The sequence below is a fragment of the Monodon monoceros genome, unplaced genomic scaffold (assembly GCF_005190385.1).
Source record: "Monodon monoceros isolate NGI ecotype Baffin Bay Population unplaced genomic scaffold, NGI_Narwhal_1 Super_Scaffold_21, whole genome shotgun sequence".
Classification (NCBI taxonomy): Eukaryota; Metazoa; Chordata; class Mammalia; order Artiodactyla; family Monodontidae; genus Monodon; species Monodon monoceros.
The window spans coordinates 165,229,967-165,253,373 of record NW_021703778.1 but is presented as its reverse complement, the minus strand read 5'-3'; the positions used below and the strand labels follow the sequence as shown (position 1 = coordinate 165,253,373).

The following is a 23,407-nucleotide window of genomic DNA, read 5'->3' as shown; positions in this document are numbered from 1 at the left end:
GAGCTGAAAGTCGTTAACCTGGGCAGTTCGGCACCAGAGCCTGACTCCCCACTTGCGTCAAACTCTCTCACTACAGGAAACTGACTTGAAGGGCCTCACCCTTTCAGGAGCGTTGGTGGATCCGTCTTCATCCTCGTGCACATCACCTGACCTGTTTCCGTCATGAGAGAACTCAGGAAACTTTTCTTAATTACGTGGGGGATCTTTGCAGAGATTTCACGAGCAGATACATGTGACAGCATTTGGAAAAGCAAAGCACATTATCCAGATGCCCAGTATTATAATAATTGTTGACCGCTGTCTGTACCTTCAGCTAGACTGCTGCAACCCCAAAGCCTGCAGCAGCATATCAGTTGGAGTCAGGATGATAATGACAAACATAACTGGACACCTAGAACAATCAAAGGGCAAGGATGAAAGAGGCCCTTTGTGTGTTATCTCCTCTGACCCTGTGAATAATTATAACTTAGTGAATGGGTTCTGAGTTAAGGAAGTGTGGCTGACACTCAGGCATTCAGCTCAGGCTAGGTCTACCCAGCGTTAACGCTGAGCTTTGGCATCCTTCTACGTTGCCCTGCATTTGGAAAACACACACGCACGCGCACACACACACACACACACACTATTACTATCTGGTCCTGCTTTACAATTTAATCTTTCTCTTAGGACGCTGATTTCTACACTGATTTATTCAACAAACATTGATAGAGGGCTGGCCAGCCTCACTGAGGAACCAAAGAGGAAAACACCCTCCGGGAAGCATTAGATTTGGGACATTTACTTAACTCTTCATCTGCAAAATGGGCGTAGCCACACCTGAATTGTGAAGACTGGAGTCCACGTGGTACAGAGTTCTGCAAGTTGTATCCTTCGTGAGCGGCTCTCATCCCCATCCAAAGGAGGCGGACCCGATCGTGCAAACCTGTGATTACTCGGATAAAGATCGGCGCTGAGGTGGGGGACAGTCCAAAGGCCTGAATGTGCTGGGAGCACAAAGTCAGAGGCAGATAAGATTTAGACTCTGCTGTAAGGTTAAAGACTTGGAGTCCCTGGATCAGGGGTTTGCGAACGCGTGGGAGGAAGTGTCCGCTGGGGGGCGGGTCGCGCGGGGAGACCGAGGGGAGGCACATTCTAGCGCCTCGGGTTTATAGGAGGTTGTTTATGGGTGGGATTCACATTCCTCGTGACTCACCCCCCATCGCCTCCCCTCGGCATCCTGGGGGTCTCCCGTCCGAGCCGGGGGCGCGAAGATCCCTCGCACGGTGGCTTCTGGGACTGTGGGGTGGGAGGGGCCGGATGGGGCGCCCCCTCTGTCAGGCTGGCTGATAAGTGTCACTTCCTCCTTGGATTTCGCGCCTCCGGGAGGGGTGCCCCTGCCTTTGCTCCCATCTCGGCTCCCAGAGGGCAAGACCTCCCAGGTCCCCAGCCTCCTCCCCAAGGCTTGACGCACAGAGGAAGTCCGCAGATCGAACTTTCCCCCGGGGCGCGGCAGCTCCGCGCCACCCCCAAGGATGAGACCCGGGCGGAGGCAGGCGGGGGGCGGGGCTCGGGGCGGCTCCCGAGCCGGAGAGGGCAGCCCCGGGCGCGAGGCCTGGGGTGAGAGTGGCGACCCCCCACGGCAGCGCTCCTCCCGCCCGCCGGACTGGGGCCGAGCCTCGGGGGCCTCCGCCGAGCGCGCAGAGCCCGGCGCGTCCCTCTCTCGCCCCGCCACTTTGGCAGGGCCTGGGGGCGGCTCCCTTGGCGGGTCCCCAGAGGACTGGGCGGGGCGGGGGCGAGTGTCCGGGTCCCGCCCCGGCCCCGCCCAGCCCGGAGCCTCTCCGGACGCGGGGAGGGGTAGGGCGGTTCTGCCCGGAGTGCCCGCGGCACCGCGCTCCTGCAAGCTCCCGGCCGGGTAAGTGGCTCGGGGCCGGGAGGCCGGGACGGGGACCGAGAGGGTCGGGTCCTCAACCCCCCGGCCCAGCCGTGGCGCGTCCCTCAGGGATCGGGGTCGCTGAAAGTCAAGGGGACCCGGGGAGGCGCGCCCGGCGCGGGGGCGGGGGCCCTGGCGTGACAGCTGCGGGCGGGCGGGTATTTTTAGTTTAAACCCAACCATTTCCTGCCGCCTGCGAAATCCCCGAGCCTTTCTGCTCCCCAACCCTGGAGGTTCGGTCCCCAAGAAAAAGCCCTTAAGTCCAGGGCAGCGCGTCCCCGGAGGGCCGGGCGCCGCCTCCAATCTTCGCTCTGCCTCCGCTTGGGGCGAGCGGACCTGTCGCTGCGGGCTCGCGCCGCCGCGTGTCCCCGGACCGGGCGGTAAACGCCGGCGGGAATACCCCCTCCGGGCGACCACGAGCTCGCTCCGTAGTGCCTGAGAGAGCCCAGAGCCCACGGTAGGAAGAGGAAGTCGCACCGCAGGCAGGATCAGTTTCCTTCAGAACCCCCGGCTGTGCAGCCTTGCGCAAGCTTCTCAGCCTCTCTGGGCCTCATCCCACATCTCTAAAGAAGGGGAGAGTGAGGGCAGAAACGTCTTGTAGGGCCTGAAGGAGCCCCGACGGGATGCTGACTCTTCTTAGAATCTTCAGATCTTGACTCCAAACAGTGGATCTGGTGGACGTGGCCTGTCGGTCGTCCCAGGAGCAGTGAGTGCCCAGTGCTGCCCACTGACCTCCGCTTCAAAACTCTAAGGCGGGGAACTCCAGCTGCGGTGGGGTGATAATAAATGTTATTGTTTTATCACTTGGGCCCTGAAGCTCTGGCCCAAGGCTGCCCTGGGACCCTCTCCCAGGTTCCTCCCGGCACTAATGAGGGGCCTTTTACAGCCAAGCGCTGCCAGTGGGGGAGCCTGATGTGCCCGGGGTGGAGGGCGGGGGGGCATGCCTCGTTTCACATGAAGGAGGACAGGAGGAGACAGTGGGGAAAAGTGACTGTCCTCCCAGTAAAGGGAGCATGTCACAAAATCGCTGCCTCTCTGAGCCTGACAGGACAGCCTCCTTCATCCAGAGGAAACAGGTCCAGAGAGGGGGAGTGATTTGCCCAGAGCCACACAACCAAAAACAGAACTTGTCTCTTGAAGGGTCCAGCCCTGCCTCCTGCACAGCCGGGACAGCCAACAGCTATCAGAGGTCAGGAGCTGGGAGGCAGAGGGGGAGTGCACTGTGCCAACAGGCTGTTTTGCCCTGTTTCCTGTAACCATGCCCCAGTGGAGCTCTCTGACACGTGTGGGTCTGTGCATTCCTCAGGCAGCCGGCCACAGCTGTGCCAAGCCTGCTGGCCCTGGGGCATCATTTGCAGCCAGAGAGGCCCCTTGGAGGGCAGCTGGAGGGGGTGTGGGCTGCGAGGGCTTATTTCTGGAACTCATTCCTCTCGCTGGGGTTCCTGAGGAGGGGACCCGAGGATTTGCTGGCGGCACTGAGGGGAGTGGTGGAAATCTGGGCTCAGGTTTCTGCCCCAGGGTGCAGGCTGGCCTCTAGCTCGTGCAGGCACCCTTCAGGGGAAGTTTGAGTTCCTTCTGTCTCCTCGGGAACAAACCTCTAGCCCGGGTGTTTTGCATGTTTTCCCACAGCCAGGGACCTGTCCTTGCCTGGGTGGCCACTCTGCCTTGCGATGCAGAAACCTGGGGCGGCGACTGTTGGGGGAACGTGGCTTAGCTGCAGGGTGACCTCCATTCTGGGGAGGCAAGACCGGGCAGGTCCAGCACAACCTCCAAAGCGCCCTGGAGCCCCTGGGTGCCCAGTGGGCAGTAGGGCCTCCCGTATTGTTCCACTGTTAGAAATGAGGGTGGACGTCAGACTAGCTGTTCCAGCCCTGGCTTAGCCTTTTCCCAGCTGGGTGATCGTGGAAACGTTACTTCACCTTTCAGAGCTTCAATTTGCTTCCCCACGAGACGGGATGACTATGGCGCCCGCTGAGAGAATGAAATGGGACTTCCCGTCAACAGTGTTCCGTGCGGTGCCAGCCTCAGCACATGGGAGCAGGTGTCACAGTTTGGGGTAATGGGGTCTGGTTAGGACACCTGAGTTTCCTCCCCCTCAGTTCCACCCTCTCCCCCTCTGTCTTGATGTCCCCATGTCTGTCAAATGGCAGGTGGCCTTGATCATCTCCCTCCGAGCTCTTCTGGCACTGAAAGCTGGTCCTTGACCCAGGCAGAGAGATTTGAGAGGCACCAGCAGGGGACTCCAGGGGACTCTGGGCTCTTAGGCAGCATTTCCTGTCTCTCACCTCCTAGGATTCTGACCGCAGGCAAGGCTGCCACTCCTGGCCCAGGGACAAATGAGGAGAGAGATTCAGAGGCCAGGAGTGGTGGAGTCAGGATTTGAACTCGGGGCTTTTTTTTTCATTCCTTTTCTTTCCTCCTTCCCCTTCTTCCTCTTCTTCTTTTTAATTGAAGTATAGTTGATTTACAATGTTGTGTTAATTTTTGCCGTACAGCAAAGTGATTCAGTTATACATATATATGTACTCTTTTAAAAAAAAATTTTATTTATTTATTTTTGGCTGCATTGGGTCTTTGTTGCTGCGCGCAGGCTTTCTCTAGTTGCAGTGAGCGGGGGCTACTCTTCGTTGCAGTGCGCGGTCTTCTCATTGCAGTGGCTGTTCTTGTTGCGGAGCACGGGCTCTAGGCACGTTGGCTTTAGTAGCTGTGGCACGAGGGCTCAGCAGTTGTGGCTCGCGGTTTTTAGAGCACAGGCTCAGTAGTTGTGGCACACGGGCTTAGTTGCTTTGCGGCATGTGGGATCTTCCCGGGTCAGAGCTCGAACCCGTGTCCCCTGCATTGACAGGTGGATTCTTAACCACTGAACCACCAGGGAAGTCCTATATATATATTCTTTTTTTTAATATTCTTTTCCATTATGGTTTATCATAGGATACTGAATATAGTTCTCTGTGCTATACAGTAATACCTTGCTGTTTATCCATTCCATATATAATAGCTTACATGTCCTAACCCCAGCCCCCACTCCATCCTTTCCTTAGCCCCCTCCCCCCTGGCAACCACAGGTCTTGAACTCATGGCTTTTGACTTGATGCTCTTCACTCCACCACACTGCCTGTCTCAGACAACACGAGGACAGTGTTATACATCAATTATCAGGAGGACAGTACTGATGAGGTAGGATCCAATCAACATTAAGACATTGGCATTTGCTGGAAGAAGTGGATTCCAAACTTTTTTTTTTTTTCCCGTAATATCTAACAGTAGCCCAGCTGGATCACAGAGAGAGGAACCTGGGAGGAGCCGATGGAAGTTGGGGAACTGTCTGTCCACCCTCTCGGCCCCTACCCACCGGCCAAGGAATCTTTGCTTCAAGACTTAAGGATGAATTCCCTGGCAGTGAGAAGCCAGGAAGGAGATGGGGGGACGGGCGGTCCTGGCCACAGAAGCCTTGATTTTGTCCTCATCAAAACAGAGTTAAGGGCTTCCCTGGTGGCACAGTGGTTTAGAGTCTGCCTGCCGATGCAGGGGACACGGGTTCGTGCCCCGGTCCGGGAAGATCCCACATGCCGCGGAGCGGCTGGGCCCGTGAGCCATGGCCGCTGAGCCTGCGCGTCCGGAGCCTGTGCTCCGCAACGGGAGAGGCCACAATAGTGAGAGGCCCGCGTACCGCAAAAAAAACCAAACAGAGCTAAGAGGCCCCAACACCTTCCTGTGGGGTTGCTGGGAGGATAAATGAGACAACTGGGGACAACACTCAGCAGAATGCCCAGCATGGTGGGGACACACCAGAAAGAGGCGTTATCATGGTTTTATTATTACTAATCCTCCTAATGTCACTGCAACAATGTAGTGTGGCCTGCACCTCTTGCCTGGATTTCTAGGCCGCAGATCTGGCAAAGGGAATCCTAGCATACCCAGAATACTTTGAAAGACTCAGGGGAAAGGCAGAGGCTGCTCAGGAAATTCGAAAGGTCAAAACACGAGCACACTGACATGAGTTGATTAACATATATACATCCCATGTAATATATACATGAGATGTAAAATGGTGGCAGAAAGCAGGAAGGGGATTACCTTAAATAAAAGTCAAGTGTCACCTTGGGCTGGGGGGAGAGGAGATTGGATTGAGAGGGTCATGGTGGGGGGGGGGCGGGTTTATGAGGGAATTCACCTTGTAATTACTTGTGAGTACAGGTATGTTTCATGCACCCCTCTATACCTAGATCCTGTTTCATAAATTTAAGCAGGTTTAAAAAAAAAAAAAGGCAAGGGAATGATAATGCAAAACCAAGGTGGCCATCTTTGGTGGGGGAGAGGGTACAGGGTCAGCCTGCTCCATTCTCAGTGGGATCCACTGTTTCTGTGGGCTCGTGGGCATTATTTAAAAATATTTTTATGCTTCATCACTTGCAAATAAGAAACATATATACATATACAATGTATATAATATGTAAATGTAATACATATATAATGTAATACAATATATATTCCATTGTTTATATATCAAATCGTACATACAAGTAAAATTAGAAGGTAATATAGAGCATTTTCACAAAGCTGTCTTAGAAAATCACACTCTTCCCAGAGATTCAAATGTTAAATCTGCCTGGGTTTAAAAAATGGAACCCACACAAATCCCGTTGTATAACAGACACATGGTTTCTCATTCAGTAGAAGTAATCTCCCTCTTCTGAAGTCATAACAAGAGAGTGACTTTCACACTCTACCATCTCAGATGATTCAACAGGGTTTTTAAGTCCTGGCCTCATGATTTATGCTTCTGAAATCAGAAAATCCTGACGTATTTGAGCTGGGAGGAACCTCAGGTCCCCTGGACCCATCTGCTGGCTTTACGGCCGAGGGAACGTGAGGCAGGTAGTTAGAGAAGACAGTTCGCTCTGTGCTGCTACATGTATGTGACTCTCATCAGGACGCCACCCACCACACCTGTGCTGCTACTCCTACTAGTACTACAAGGCAGGGAAATGAGTGGTATATCTGAGATTAAACTGATGCGATCGTTTCAATTTTAAAAAGTCAGAAGAGAGCTACAACAAGCGGTGACCACAGCACTTCCAGGACTTACGCGGACAGAAACATACAAGCAGTGCCTTTCCTCCTGGAAGCCCTCTTAGGGTTCCTCCTACTCTTTGCAGGGCATGCTGGATATATTTATAAGTTATCAAAGCAATTTTGTGCCATGGATATGGTGATCCCCAGTTTTCAGTCGGGGAAACAGGTTCAGAGAGGTTAACCGTCTTGCCCCAAATCACATGACAGGTAATTGATGAGGCAGGAGTTTCACCCCAAGGGAGTACTAAAGAGACGAGAGACTGCTTTAAGTGTGCCGTGTGTGAGCACACCCTTCACTCCTCAGATGCCGAAGCCCACCGTGGCCGCTGGTTGAACTCAGTCAAGAGTTTTATTTGAGATCTGGAAAGGGCTGAGCCCCTCCCAAGTGACATTTGCTGAAATAACGCAGCAGGGCTGACTCACTGGGGGAGACTCTTTCCTTGCTGTTGCAAAGAGCTGGCCTTTCTGTGATGCTAGGAGGCGCCCTCATTCATAGACCTGTTTGACCTTCACCTGGGCGGGTCTCCGTTTCCTGCCCTTTAAAAAGGGAGGTTGGAATTAGGAGATCTCTAAGGTGCCTTGAAGTCTGAATGTTTCCTCTCATCCAAGAACCACAGCCTCACAGTAGGTATTTGGGGACCTTCAGTCTGGCCGCTGCAGTCTGCCCCCCTGCCCCGCCCAGGAGGGGTCAGGTCACTTAATCAGGTGATTCCCTGTTTATCTACCTCCAATGCCCCCCCGCCCCCGCCCCTTGCTCTAAGGACTAAGTCCCAAGCCTCCAGCCTGGGAGGAGGCTCATGTTTCCCACCTCCAGACTGTGCTCCAGAGGTTACCTCTGCCCAGCTGTTACCTCCCCACCAACACCTGGCTAGACATCACCTCCTCCTAGAAGTTTTCCTCAACTACCCGGTCAGGGTTGGTGATTCTGTTTTCATGGTCTCATTGCGCTTTGCAAGTGATAGGTAGCTTTCAGTTTTCGTGTTGATTTCCTGCTAGATTATGACCTCCTGGAGGGCAGGGATAGAGGATTATTTATTCTCACATCCCAACCAGAAAGAGCTTATTATTATTTTCATTATTATTATTTAACGAAAAGGCTTTACGGTTTAAAACAGGATCTTACAAACTTGAGCGGAGCTGATGTTCACACCACCCCTGAGTGTAGTGGCCAGGGCACATCCTAATAATTCCCAGGACACAGAGGAGAAAGGTGACCCGAGGCTGGGGAGAAAAGGTGTCACATGCCTTCTCTCCCTTTGTGGCCCTCTTCAGGAGACTTTCTCCTTGGAGAACCGTCCATTTTCCTGGACTCTCCGGGGGCCGGCCCTGGAACTCTGGACACGTCTCTCGGCCTCTCTGGGACTCAGACCTGCCGTCTGTTCTCTCCTGTTAACGCCCAGCGTTCGGCGGTCTTCCTTCTTGCTCCTACCCCTGCGTGAAGCGTGCCTCCCCCAGGCCTTTCCGTGACTGCTCCTTCTTTTCTTGGAAATCTCACCTCACAGTCACAGCCTCCAGGGGGTCATCCTGCCCACCAGTAATGCCCATCCCATCCCCTGCCTCTCTCTACTATGTCCTTATCTCCCTGTTTTATTGTCTCTCTAGCACTTAACACTACCTGAAATTATCTTAGTTATTTATTTACAATCGAGTTTAGCTTCTGTCTCATCTACCTGAAAACTCCAGGAGGGTGAGATTGTTTTTCTGTCCCCAGAGCAGCCTGGCCATAGTAGCTGCTCAACACATATTTACGGAACGCAAGAATGCATGGATCAATGAATGAATGAAAATGTCTAAGCTGATGGGCTGGATGGGATGCCGTGAGCCCCCTTGCCTGGTTTGTCATGTCAGTTAACATCTGTTCAGCCCTTACTGAAGTTTCTCTGCATTTTCTCTCTTTACCTTCACAACTGTTCCATGACGTGTGCTCTGATAGTCCTGTTTACAGTGAGGTTAACTCACCTGTCCTCAGCTAGCTCACAGTGAAGTTAAGACCTGAACTCAGACTAATTTATCCCAGAGCTCATGCAGGTCTACACTGGCCTTTCCATGCTGGGAGTGCACTGGGCAGGACGCGGTGAGTCAGACCCAGGACTCAGGCCTCCTTACTAGGCTTCTAGTTCTTTCTCTGCAATCCCCAAAGGCTCTCACACTGCCAGGCCATTCCTCAAAGGAAATCCTCTCTGTGTGGCTAGTGTCATAGGGGTTCAGGAATGCCACGGGTTCCCCAGAGCTGGGGCCCACCCTGGAGCATCCTGCCCTGCACACGCCATTTGCTAGCTTGGACCCAAGGATCTCCACGTGCGGCTGGCTCACCAGCTGTCCGAACTTGGTGACCACAAGCCGGTGGTTGTAGGTTGGATGTGAGCCAGTTGGGGTTGCCAGGTTACATTCCTTTCCTCAGAGCCAGGCAGCCATCTAGCCTGGTTTACGTAATTGGCCTATTTATCGCTTTGTTGATTTCAAACTCAACTTTGCTCAGAAATAATTTTAGAAAATGGAGTTTTTAAGAAGTCCATCTTGTGGTGTCTCATCCCCATTTCCTTCTGGATGAAACCACCTGAAAGCTTAAGTCTTTGCTCGTTGCTGCTTACTCCCTTGGGGAAGGGAGGGGAGGTCCCCATAAGTTCCTATATTTGTTCCCTATCGGAATCGGCTCCTGGCTGGAGCCAACTTTGCTTCGGGAGCCATAGAGGCACATGTTTGTGCCAGAGATCTGGGCCCTTCCACCCTGGAAGCTGCTCTCCTTGGGCAGCCGCATTCCTTCAATGCGCTGACTGAGATGGACATGTCCCTGCGCTGGATGGGAGCAGTCTGGTGGGGGGAGGTGGATGCTTTAAACAGACTGTCCCATCCCAGGGACTATGGCTCAGCTCCCAGGCAGCTGGGAGAGGCCCCACGATGGACCCTTTAATTTTGTCCTTTTGGGCCTCAGTTCCCTTCTCTGCAAAGTTGCGGGGGACACGTGCTACACTCTTCACCGCGCTTGGTATGTGTGAGCAGGTATCACAAGCCACAAAACCCCGCCTGGAGCTAAGGGATTGTTAAACGCTAGTGTAGCCCACAGAGCAAGGTGTCACCTGTCTTCCTATGCAAAGGACAGTTAGACCTTCTACTTTGCCTGGTTTTTCTCTGCTCCTGGGCCTGAGGTGTGGAGCCGGCAGCCTGGAACGGTGACGTCAGAGAGACCTGGGCTGAGACCCTGATTCTGCCACCTGCAGTGGGGTCTTGGCAAGTCACATAAGCTCTACGGGCCTGGACAACTCGCCGGTTCAGGGGGTCTGGTCACACCTTCCCTGCAGAGCTGGTGTGAGGGGCAGATGTGATCCCAGGTTTACGAGGCATTCCCAGCTCCAAGCAGGTGCTTGGTCCAGCTCCGGTCTCTTCCTTCTCCAGCCTTCCCGAGCGCTCCCCGCTCCCCCGAGGCGCTCCCTAGCTGGGAGGTGACTTTGGTGACAATTTGGGTCACTTGGAAGGGAGCTCGGCACTTCCGCCTACCTCGGCCCCAGAATTGGCACTTGTTGGACTTGTTGGGTCCAGCGCAGCTGCTGGTGAGTCAGCCCAGGCTCAGGTGTTCTTGGCCGAGGCCCGTCCAGTGGGGGGCGTGATGGGCTGGAGTCGACCCAGCCTAAGCCTGTCCCCTTTGGAGGACTCTTATTGGGGTATACAGGGTGCAGACCACATACCTCAGTCATTCATTTCCTTCCCAAGGTCCCAGCCATCCCTAATGGCCAGTGCAATTTTGTTCTTTCATAGAATTAATTATGGGAAAAAAGTCAATGTCACCACTCCAGGCCCTGTTGTCTGACTCCCAGTCTGGCCTCGGGGTCCTTTTCAATACAGCCAGGGAGCTTAAACTAGGTCAGAGCTCTGAGTTTGGACCAGGCGGCTACTAGTAACTGACAGGATGACTGCGGTGCGCTAAGTGAGAGCACAGGTGACATAACTCCCTTCTGTCTTCCTCTCCATCTTCCTTTGGACTTTTTCTTTTTTTTTTTTTTTTTTGCGGTGCGCGGGCTTCTCACTGTTATGGCCTCTCCCGTTGCGGAGCACAGGCTCTGACGCGCGGGCTCAGCGGCCATGGCTCACAGGCCCAGCCGCTCCGCGGCATGTGGGATCCTCCCGGACCGGGGCACGAACCTGTGTCCCCTGCATCGGCAGGCGGTCTCTCAACCACTGTGCCACCAGGAAAGCCCGGACTTTTTCTTTTTAATCCTTCTGATTATCCTGTGTTCTCATAATCACCTGGGCGCCGCCTTCGGCTAAAGGTTGAGTCTCTGGACCTGGGACTGCTTATCTGTATTTTGTCAAAGCTCCCCAGGTGGTTCTCATGCACAGGGATGGTTGCGAAGCACTGGATTTTGTGGAGCTAATCTGGTCTGACACCTCTCTGACACTCGCCCATCTCTCTTCATGTGCTGACCACCAGATAGAGATAAATAAACGGCGTTTATATTCATTGCATTTATTCCTTTTGATGTTCTATACATGGCAAACGATCCTCACCCTGGCTTTCTATTTAAGGTAAAAATAAAAGGTCTCCTCTTAAAATAAATTTAAGTTTCAACGGGTTGAATTTCTTAAAAACGAACGTGAAAAAGTAATAGTGCAGGTGTCCCCAGATGTGGCCCAAATCATGGATGTGGGCTTTCCTGGTGGCGCAGTGGTTGAGAGTCCGCCTGCTGATGCAGGGGACGCGGGTTCGTGCCCCGGTCCGGGAGGATCCCACATGCCGCGGAGCGGCTGGGCCCGCGAGCCATGGCCGCTGAGCCTGCGCGTCCGGAGCCTGTGCTCGGCAACGGGAGAGGCCACAGCAGTGAGAGGCCCGCGTACCGCAAAAAAAAAAAAAAAAAAATCATGGATGTGATGATGCACAAATGGCCTAAGTGTGTAAAAACATGGAACTAGATGACTTCCAGGGGCCCCTTGAAGCCTGGCATCCTGATGGATCCAAGGAGTGCTCACCATAGCTGCGCTTTAAACTCTCCCGAAGCGAAACAGAAAGAGAATTTCAGGTGAACAAACCCTGCCTGACCCCAGCTGGCTTTCTCTGCTTGTGTGCCGGGGCCGCTACCTATTATCACTGGAGAGTTGGCCTGTGTGCCTTCTTTCAGAGTGATTGTGAGGTCCCTGTTGTCTTTGAACTGTCTTCTAGGGATTCATGCCATGGCAGGCCCTGGGGAGGGTGGAACCCAATCCAGGATCCAGGTATGATTCCGGTACGGTCTTGAAGGGCATGGGTAGGTGGCTCCAACAATGTCCCTGACAGTGCTGGGAAGACCTCACTACCTAAGTGTCTCTAAGTAAGGGGAACTCCAGAGGGAAAACTGCTGAAGACATGGCTCTCAGCATTTGGAAAACTTTGCCTGATCAGCCCATTCTGGATATCAGGGACTGCCTACTATTATATTTCCTGAAAGGAATAGTAAGGAATCTTCTGGATTCTCAGACCTGGAAGAATGCTATGCTGTTAGGTAGGGTTGGGGTGAGGTATTTCCCTTGAGCTGATAGAACAGAGGTCAGCAAACTTTTTCTGTAAAGGGACAGATGGTAAATATTTTTGGCTTCACGGACCATTTGGTCTCCATCGCAATTATTCAGTTTTGCCATTGTACTTAGAAAGCAGCCGTAGACGCTTTGGAAATGAATGGGCGGGCTGTGTTCCGATAAAACTACTTGGAATTTGCATTGCATGTAATTTTCACCTGTCATGAAATATTACTCTTCTTTTGATTTTTTTCCAACCATTTAAAAATGAAAACATCACTCAGCTGGAGAGCTGTACAGAAACAGGCAGTGGGCCACGGTTTAGCAGTCCCCTGCTCTAGAAACCTTCTCTGCAGTGGAGGGTGGACCTTAAAGATGTGAGTAAGTCACTGTTGTAATCGTTTCAGTTCTTGCAAATAGGGCGCTGAAACAGGCCTGAGTCTCATGTCTGTTAGTTAAAGTAGAACCTAGTATTAGTTACTGTACTTAGTTCATTTATCAACAAATACTAGGTCTAGTGGTGAAGACGGAGGGAGAACACTGGTCCTGGGCTGGCTGTGGAGCCTTGGGCAGATGGCTTAGCCTCTCTGAGTCTCAGTTCTTTCATCTGTAGAGGCAGTAATAGTGGGACCGATCAAATCAATGCAAGACAGTTCACTTCTGGCACATAGCACACCCTTCACGAAGGTTAGCTATTTCCTCTCACTTCCATAGAGTTCAAGAGTACAGGGATGTTTTATCCCTTCATCCAGCAACCCTGCACAGTAGATCTTATTTAGCACTTTATGGAGAAAGAGGCCCAGAGAAGTTACAGAGCTTGACCAAGGACACAAGCTAGTAAAAAATGGTAGAGCTTGAAGACTGTGACTTGAAAGACCTAGCTTTCTCTATGTGATGCCCTTGCAGACAGCCAGACAGGAGAATAAATCTAGTTTCTCTAGGGACTTGTGGAGGTGGTTAATTTAACGATCTTTTCCTCTAGAGCCAGGCTCTTATAACTCCTCCATGCTGTGCCTCAGGTTCTTGGGGAGACCAGCATCATTTGGGGGACCTCACAGCCCTCTAGCAGTTTGGGGAGGCACCAGGCTGAGGGGTTTCTGTGAATATTTTAGGGGGAACTTTGCTGCTCTGCATGGAGCTCTGGTTTAGAAGCCCCAGCGTGGAAACAGGCATCTGGACAAGATTTTAAGTTTTTCTGAGTCCTCCTGGGAGAGAACGTCTGTGGTGTGTGTCTCTGCAGGGCTAGTAGGGAGGGTTCTAGAAGACAGGATTTAAGGCAGCTGCTTTTGAATAATGGAATCATCAGGATCTTGGGAAATAAATAGCAGAGGTGGATTCCTGACCAGCTTTATGCCTTGGTTTTCTCTTCTGTATAATGGAGATGGAAAAGTCGTCATTAGCTGCCTGCTTCTTGAGCCCTGCACGTGTGTGTTGGACGCCTGCAATGGGTCTCACTCTGAACACACAAAGGAAGTCTGGGGAGGAAGCCTGACCTTGGATAGGGGAGGCCTCGGGAGGTAAAACTCAGACAAGGGAAACAGTGAAGGAACCAGAGAGCCTGCAGCAGCCTGGGAAGGTGGCCGAGCCAGTGTTTTCTGTGCCCCTGCACTTGTCTGAAGACTTAACCAGAGAAGCGAGGAACACAGGCATTAGACTCACCCATCGCTGTGCCCTCTGTTCCCACTTGGTTACCCGGGGAAAAGCTGCCCTGGACACTGGCTGCTAAAAATTCAGCCCTCACCTGTGAGTGGCTGAGAGGTTGGCGGGGGAGGGGTGTTGGGAGGGGACATGCAGGTGGAAGTAAGTGTGACCAACTGTTCCCAGTTTGCCCAAGACTGAGGGGTCTCCTGGGACACAGGACTTTTGGAGCTAAAACTGGGGAAGCCCCGGGCAAACCAAGACACTTGGATCACCCTAGTTAGTCAGAGTCTTGCCATCCTGACCGTGGCACTGGGCAGTCTGGGTCACAATGGACAGTGTAAGAGGGGTCATCTGCCCCCTGAGCCTCAGTGCCCCCTCAGGCTTGATCGCCCCTCCTCTGAGCTCCCAGAGCCCATGTGCACGAAGAATCACTGGCTCTGCTGTCCCCCGAGTCTGTGAGCGCGTGAAGACAGAAACCACCCTGTCCTCGGGCCAGCCTCTGCCTGTCCCTGAGCACAGAGCAGGTAGTAAATGCTGTAGGATGAAGGAATGAGGGTTGAGGGTCTCCGCCTTCATTTCCTCCATGCTGGGGACAAATTACTCAGATGCCAATTCATGCTTTGCTACTTTGCACATGCTGTTCCCTGTCCTGCATGCCTTCCCCTCCCTTGGCAGTCTCTCACCGCACTGTGTCCGCTCTGAGCTGAACCTTAACTCTCTAACTGGCCTTCTCTGTTCATTCGTCTTCCCCTCCCACCCCCGACACGATGAGCTCCTGAAGGGAAGGTCCCAGCTTAGTATTTTCTCTGCTGCACTTGGCACCTGTAAAGGTTTCTTGAACAAATGAGTGGCGCTGAATATGTAGAGCAGCAATTCATTCATTCACTCACCAACTCCTTGCCGAGGGACTACCGCATGCCAGGCACTATTCTAGGCAGAGGGACGGGAGCAGTGGACACGACTGGCAAAACTTTTGCTCTGATGGAACTTATATTCTAGAAGGTTCTAGAATCATCTAGCTTCAACAAGCAAGCAATAAGTAAACAGACCATATCCGAAGGTCACATGTCCTGGCCAGTTGCTGCCAGGCTGGAGGTTGCAGTTCCGTGGAGGGGAAGTGATTCAGGCCCAGCACGTGTGGCTCCCCTCCTGTGGATGCAGAATGGACATACCTTCCCCTGGGTGGTGGCGGCCCTACCGTTGAGCGCGGTCAACTCGGGGAGGGTGACATTTGCCTTTCATGCAAATCTTGTAGGCCATCAGTCCTTGCAAGAAAATCCACTAAAGCTAGCATTGTGCAACAGGAGGGGAAAAACACATTTTAGGAGGTCATGTGCTGTTTGTGCCGGGTGTGGGAGGCCCCGTGTGTCTGACCCCGGTCCCCAGGGCGGGAGTGCAAAGAATGGGGCTCACATGCTGACCGCCTCTCTCCCCCAACTGCGCGGGTGACCTTGCTGGGCAGCAGCAGGAGGGCCATGGGCTCTGCTAAGGGATTGTTGGGGAGCCCAGATTCCTCCAGGAGGAAAGGGATTAAACTCCCTCCCATCAGGGGGATAAGGAGGGGGATGCGCTTGGTCAGCTTCCAAGCGCTGCACACAACAGTGAGCTATTGTCTGCTGGGACTGACGGGGAGCTCAGCCCTGGACACACAGTCCCCTCCGGGAGGGAGGAGTGGAGTCCGGCAGGGCCAAGTGCCCCATGCCCAGGAAACACGCTGCTCCCCAGAGCCCCAGGTGGCATCTCCCTGCTGCCTAGGTATTGGTAGCCCCTGGTCCTGAGGTCCAAGGGGCTTGGGTGGCACCTCTGTGTCTGCAAGGACGTGACTCACCCCTGCTGGTGACCCCCTCATGTTGCCCCCCACCCCGGAGGGCAAGGACTGAAGACTTAATCAGTCCCCAAGGCCGGTGCCCTTGGCTTCACACAGACACATCGTAAAACTGGCGTCTTGAAGCCTGGGAAGGAACTGGCATGTGCTAATTATAATCTGCACAGCCTGTTACCGATTGACCTTGGACTCCTGGGAGGTGAAGGCTCCTGGGGGAAGTCTTAGTGGTGCTCTGAGGCTTCCAGATATCAGGCACGGCGTCGAGATGAGGAGGATGGACTCTTCTGGATGGCTCAGTGGATACCACCTTGCAGCTCCAGCAGAGTGCGGACAGTTTTAAACCTCTTGGGCTCTGCTAAGGGACTGTTGGGGAGAACAAGGCAGCAGGATACCTTCTGTATGACCTTGGGCAGGTCACTGAACCACTTTGGACCTTGATTTCTTTATATAAAGAAGACAATCATTCCTACTTAACAAGAGGTGAGAGACCTCAATAAGCTGCGTGTAAACACCTAACATGGGGACTGCCACCCGGTACATGCTTAACAGTGTTAGTTCCCAGCCCGGTACACCCTGAGAAATCCTGGAGGGCTCCCTGGAGGCAGTGGTGCCAGAACTGATGAATGAATGTGGGCAGGCAAAGAAGAGCACTGAGGGGGGAAGCCACATGCTATGTACAGGGAGCCCCAGGGAGCTCTGGTTCAGGAAGAGGAGGTGGGAATCGGTGGGAGGTGAGGCTGCAGAGATAGATGGAGAAGGACCTCAACTGTCCTGGGACACGTTGTGGACTTTCTCAGGTAAGGGCTGTGGAGCCTTGGAGGGATTAAGTCAGAAGGGCCTTTGACTCTGAACCCTAAGTGCCCCTTTCTGCCAAAAAGAGAGGACTCTGTTCCCTCTGCCTCCTCAAGACTCAGGGCCCAGGGGCTCAGGCCCCAGGGAGAAGCACGCTGGGCCTGATCCCCTGTGGGGACGTGGATCTCCCCAGGGGTTCGGCCAGTGCAGCCCCGAGAATTCCCTTGCTCCGAAAACTCCCATTTGGAACAAACCCTGCCTTCTTTTGGCTGTTCTTCTCACAGCTGGGGTGCCATTTATTAAATGAAAGTGGGGTTCAAGTTGTTCTGTATCCTTTTATAAACCAAACCTGAAAACCATAGGAGGGTATTTTTCTTAGGTGAGAAGTAAAGCATGCTGGGTTTTCTAGTCTGCTTTGATCCTGGTGATGACACAGACCCAGGGTCAGCAAGATCCTGCCTGTGTGGGTCCTATGGGTCCTGTAGGTCTGAAAGGCACGTCTTTGTATTGAGGGCCTACTGTACCCCAGGCTCAGCGCCAAGCCTTTGTTTGTTTTTTTGGTTTTGTTTTAAATTTAATTATTTATTTTTGGCCTTTTGTTTGTTTTTAATTTATTTATTTATTTTTGGCTGCGTTGGGTCTTCGTTGCGGTGTGCAGGCTTTCTCTAGTTGCGGTGGCTTCTCTCTTGTTGTGGAGTATGGGATCTAGGCTCGTGGGCTTCAGTAGTTGTGGCACGTGGGCTCAGTAGTTGTGGCGCACAGGCTTAGCTGCTCTGCAGCGTGTGGGATCTTCCCGGACCAGGGCTCGAACCCGTGTCCCCTGCATTGGCAGGCGGATTCTTAACCATTGCGCCACCAGGGAAGCCCAGTGCCGGGCCTTTGTATGCTTGTTTGGTGCCATTGGTATCCTCACTTTACAAACAAGGAAACTGAGGAACAGAGAGGTTAATAAACTTGCCTGGGGTCACACAGCTAGTAGATAAAGAAGCAAGATTCAGTCCCACGCTGGCCGTACTTCATGGACTACGTTTTCTATACAGCATAATGTGAAAGCTGGGCTTCCTAATTCTAACTTATTTTAAAAAGTCGAATGGAACTGTGAAACCTCTTAATTTGTTATTAGAATGTACGCAGTCTTAAAGTACTTTAATTTTTTTAAAAAACTACTACTACCACCTTAAAGAAATTGACATTTAAAAAATGTGCCTATGATTCCAGTGCTCTAAGAGAACCTTCTACTTTTTCCTGTGTTCCTTTCAATCTTTATCTTTTTTCACACAGTTTTTGTATAATTTGCACAGTAGGAGTTGGCAAACTGCAGCCCACAGCCCAAATGCCACATGGTTTTGTAAACAAGGTTTTATTGGAACACTGCCATGCTCATCATTTACATACTGCCTATGGCTGTTTTCACGCTACAACTACAGATTTGAATAGTTGTGACAGAGACCATCTGGCTTACAAAGCCTAAAATATTTACTATCTGACCCATTCCAGAAAAACTTTTCAGCCCTTGGTCTAGAGAGCAAAGAGTTTTAATTGAAGTGTAGTTGATTTACAATGTTGTGTTAGTTTCAGGTGTACAGCCAGGTGATTCATTATGCTTTTTCATATTCTTTTCCATTATAGTTTATTACACGATAGTGAATAGTAGCTCCCTGTGCTATACAGTAGGACCTTGTTGATTATCTATTTTATATATAGCAGTTTGTATCTGCTAATCCCAAACTCCTAATTTATCCCTCTCCCCCCTTTCCTCTTTGGTAACCATAAGTTTGTTTTTTATGTCTGTGAGTCTGTTTCTGTCTTGTACGTGCATTTATGTCATATTTTAGAGTCCTCATGTAAGTGATATCACATGCTATTCGTCTTTCTCTGTCTGACTTACTTCACTTAGTATGATAATCTCTGGGTCCATCCATGTTGCTGCAAATGGCATTATTTTATTCTTTTTTATGGCTGAGTAGTATTCCACTGTGTGTGTGTGTGTGTGTGTGTGTGTGTGTGTGTGTGTGTGTGTGTGTGTGTATACCACATCTGCTTTATCCATTCATCTGTCGATGGACATCTAGGTTGTTTCCATGTCTTGGCTATTATAAATAGTGTGCAACGTGCTCTTTTTTCTCTTCAGACACAGCATTATTCCATGGTGTTAATCATCACGTTTCTCAGTGTAAATGGCCCAGGATATTCCACGGGATGGATGTCATCAACTTTCCTTAACCATTTTCTTTTTGCTGGACAGTTAAGTGGCATCTTCTGTTTCTCAGTGTTTATCTAAAACATTTATATAGCACCTACTGGTTACCAGCACCGTTGACCAGTGTAACTCACTTAATCAGATCAGTGATAAGAAGTTCATACTATTATTACTTCCATTTTACAGATGAGCAAGTGAAGTCAGAGGAGTTGAATCCACTTGGCTGAGGCCTCATTGTTTTTCAGCAGCAAAGTTAGGCCTGAATCTGCTCAGCCAGTTGGCTCTAGAGTCTACACGCTTAGCAGCTGTTAGGAAGTGTCCTGGAAGAGGCAGGCCTTTGTGACCGTGACTGTGTGTGTGTGTGTGTGTGTGTGTGTGTGTGTGTGTGGTGGTGGGAGGGTGTCCAGCGCAGTGACTCACCAGGAGTGAGCCCCACCCTGCCCAGCCCAGCCTAACCACCCAACATCACCCAGATTTGGTTAGTCTCTGGTCCTCCTTGTTACACATCAGGCAGCTTCAGCCATGTGACCACAAACTTTGTTTCTTTGTGGAAAACAGCCCTGAAAAGAAGGCCAGCTGCCGATGCCGAAGAGAAAAATGAATTCTCCCGGTCAGAAGAAGACCTCTTGGGCGGGTTAATACTAGAGTAGATTAGGGCTCTGCTTTGTGGCCAGGGGGGGTACACATCTTGCTCAAATGTTAAATCAGTCATAAATTTGCATATGTTCTAGTTGGACTGAGAAAAACAACAAAAGTGTGACATAACTGTCCAGCAAAATGGAAATGATTAAGGAAAGTTTGTGACATCCACCCCAGGGAATATTCTGGGTCATTTACAAGGAGAAACGTTGATAATTAACACCATGAGTCCGGTGTAGCGGTAGTCAGGGGGCCTTCGGGAAGCCGATGAGACCCGCAGACCTTGCCAGGAGAACAAGCATGCACACGAGATGCTGCGTGAGATTTCAGGAGGCTCAGGGAGCCCTCATAGCCTAATCCAGGGGGTCTTACCCATTGTCAGGGAGGGGGGCAGGTTAAAACCCCTGGTCCACGAGACGTTTTGTGTTTTTTTTAATAAATTTATTTATTTTTGGCTGTGTTGGGTCTTCGTTGCTGTGCGCGGGCTTTCTCTAGTCGTGGTGAGCAGGGGCTACTCTTCGTTGCAGTGCGGATTGTCATGGCTTCTCTTGTTGCGGAGCACGGGTTCTAGGCACGCAGGCTTCAGTAGTTGTGGCACGTGGACTCAGTAGTTGTGGCTCGTGGGCTCTAGAGCTCAGGCTCAGCAGTTTTGGCCCACGGGCTTAGTTGCTCTGTGGCATGTGGGATCTTCCTGGGCCAGGGCTCGAACCAGTGTCCCTTGCATTGGCAGGCGGATTCTTAATCACTGCGCCACCAGGGAAGCCATCACAGACACATTTTGAAAAGTGAATTTAGTGAGTGCTACCCACGGGACACTTGTGAGGTGAGCTAGTGGATACCAGAAGGTCTCAGGTCAAGAAATGCCGTATTGTAGAGACTGCGGGGGTGGGAGGGTGTTGAGAAGACTCTGAACGCTGTGTCCACCTTCCAGCAGAAGGAAGGGAGCCTGAGCTGTCAGGTGACCCAAGGGTGCAGGATCTGGTCGGTCCTGTTCACCTCTCTGATCTTCAGCACCAACCACAGCATCTGGTACGGAGCAGGCGTTGCAACAAGATCTGTCATTAAATGAATAAATCGTCTCCCAAGCTCTGGAACAGAGGGAAGTTGGGCCTGGTGTGGCTCTGGGTTAGAAGATGAGATGGGCCCCTCTCTCTGCCTGTTCACACGGGTCCTTAGAGGGCACGCCCTTCATCATCACCTGGCCTGGCGGCTGGATGGAGTGAGAGGCACAGAGGGAGAGAAGTGAGGGTGAGCTGGATTTTTCTCGGCCGTCAGTTCCTGGAAACCCAGGTCGGGCCTCCACAGCCTGGTTGGTGCCCCATCTGGCCTGATTCATTTCGAGCCATACACTGAGAGGCCTGGCATCACTGGGCCCATCGCAGTCCCGCCCAAACTGGGCATGCCTCTCAGCTAGTCCCCCATCTCAGGCACGCTCCCTGCAGAGGACTTGGCCTGGGCACCTCGTCAGTCTGACCTGCAGGGGTTCATCTCCCCCCAGCCCCCAGCCTCTGTATCAGTCGGCTGTGGGATGGGACATCCTGTTCTGACTCAAAAAGGAACCCTCCTTCTTCTGCCTTCCTGACTCACTTCCTCCTTTTGCTGGCCGTCGTGCAGCATGGCATGGGCGCTGGAGCCCAACAGACCTGGGCCTGCCCCTGACTGCACCTCAGTAGCTGCCTGACCTGGGCAGGAGAGCTGGCCCCTCTGAGCCTCAGTTTCCCCATCTGTAAGGTGACGCGGTCGCCCCTGCCTTGGTGGTTGGTGGTAATGGATGCACCGCACCTGCCCAGCACCTGGCACCCAGCAGGTAACCTCATACATGGGAGCTTTGGGTGACATTTTCCCCAGCCCACAGGGGCCTCCTTTAGCATACAAAAGTTAAGACTCATGATGACCTTGACACTCACCCAGGGCAATCATAAGGTCACAGATGACCTGGGGTGGAGACAGGGTAGGAGCAGGCAGAACACTCGTTACCCACCAAACAGTGTTGGCTGGGGTGCGAGGCTGGGGTGCGAGGCTGGGGGCTTTGCTGGGAGGGGGTCACGGGGACTAGCTTCAAGGGCAGACACCGTGGGGAGGAATGACCGCCGCTCCCCACAGCTGATCAGATATTTGCACATTCAGTCAGCAGTGGAGAAAAGATCCTTGGACTTGAACTCTGGTTTCTTTGTGGAAGAGCAGGTTTCCAATAAAAAGAATGCCTTGGGGTTAAACAGCACTTTACAAAGCATTTCCTAGCAGGTGATTGAAGGTTCCAGGTTGCCTGGACGCTTCTCAGTGCAACATTGTTTCCAGACAATTGGTCAGGCGCTGCCCTCCCTGCCTGTGGGTCAGTCACTGATCAGAGCACGCCACTCCCTTGCTCACAGACCCTCGCTGGTTCCCTAGTGCCCACAGAGGGAAGTCAGTGCACCCCTCTGACTCCCCTGCCTGCCTGTCCGTCACAGCTTCCTTTAGCAATTCCCAAGCCCACTCTGCCGCCTGAACTTGGCGTTGCACTTTCCCAGCTTTTGCTTATGCTGGTCCAACAGCTTGTTACACCCTTTCCCACTTGTCATCTTATCCAGACACTGCTCATCCTTCCATCTCAGTCAGTGTGTCCCCTCGTCTGTGAACCCCTCCCTGGATCCCCTAATCAGCATCATGGCTCCACTCTCTAGGCTCCGAGAGTTTCTCATGTGCCGCTCCATTTGAGCATATAAGAGCCTCAGGGTCTGCGGTCACGCAGACCGTGTTTATAACCCGCAGCCTGCGCCTGGCTCACCGCTGTGTACATCTGGATGTTAAAGCCGACTGGTCTTGGATTTGACTCCTTATCTCCTAACTAGTAGCTCTGGGACCTTGGGCAGAGCACGAAACTGCTCCATCTCAGTGCCCTCGTCTGTAAAATGGGAATGAGTGTTAAGACCTGCGTCTCACTGGCTCTCCCCTGTCATTTTTGTGTCTTGAATTCTTTTTGTCACTCTTAATGTTAACATAAATCTATGTCTCTGATCTCTCTGTAATTGTCCATAATGTAAAACAGAAATATTGTCATAGTTTTTGGATATTTTATGTTCTTAATATTTAAGAACATTTAAATTATTTTGTCTAAAAAAAAAAAGACCTGCCTCTCAAGTATAAAAAATATTTTTAGTGTTAACTCAGCAAATGCTGTCAAATGGAATTGAGTAACTTCTCACGGGGGTGGGTCTGTTTCTCACAGGAATGGGTGCTTAAATTAGGTCTGTTTGAAGGGCCCTCTTAGTTTGGAGATTTTGATTGTTTCTTTTACAGAAAAAGTTTTATGGAGATATAATTCACAGTATACAATTTAAATGGGTGCATTTAAAGTGTACAATTCCATGCCTTTTTGTATATTCACAGAGTTGTAAAAACATCACCCCAGTCATTTTTAGAGCATTTTTACTACCCCACCCCAAACCTGCACAATCCCCGGTCCACCCATGCATCCACTCCAGCCCTGGGCACCACCCATTTCCCTTCTGTCTCTACAGACCTGCCTGTTCTACACATTTCGTATAAGTGGAACCATACAATATGTGGCCCTTTGTGATTGGCTTCTTTCACTTAGCATCATGTTTTCAAGGTTCTTACATGTTATAACCGCATCACTACTTCATTCCTTTTTATTGCTGAGTAATATTGCATGGTATGGATGTAACATATTTTATTTATCCATTCATAAGTTGACAGACATTTGGGTTGTTTCCACTTTTTCGGCTCTCGTGAACATTTGTGTATAAGTTTTTGTGTGGACATATGTTTTCATTTCTCTTGGAATATACCTAGGAGTGGAATCGCTGGATCATGTGGTAACTCTGTGTTTAATCATTTG

General features: G+C 51.6%; 1 protein-coding gene across 7 annotated transcripts in view; it reads left to right on the top strand.

Annotated features, from left to right (window-relative positions):
• Nucleotides 1-690: 690 nt before the first annotated feature.
• SYNE3 (spectrin repeat containing nuclear envelope family member 3) overlaps nt 691-23,407 on the top strand; it is a 96,282-nt gene continuing 73,565 nt past the window's right edge. For 3 of the 7 annotated variants that reach the window (XM_029239591.1, XM_029239590.1, XM_029239589.1), the window contains exon 1: nt 20,275-21,373. In XM_029239591.1, the coding sequence (XP_029095424.1) occupies nt 21,334-21,373 (40 nt within the window). In that variant the 5' untranslated portion in view covers nt 20,275-21,333. The other 4 variants (XM_029239595.1, XM_029239596.1, XM_029239597.1 and 1 more) reach the window with 4 other exon arrangements.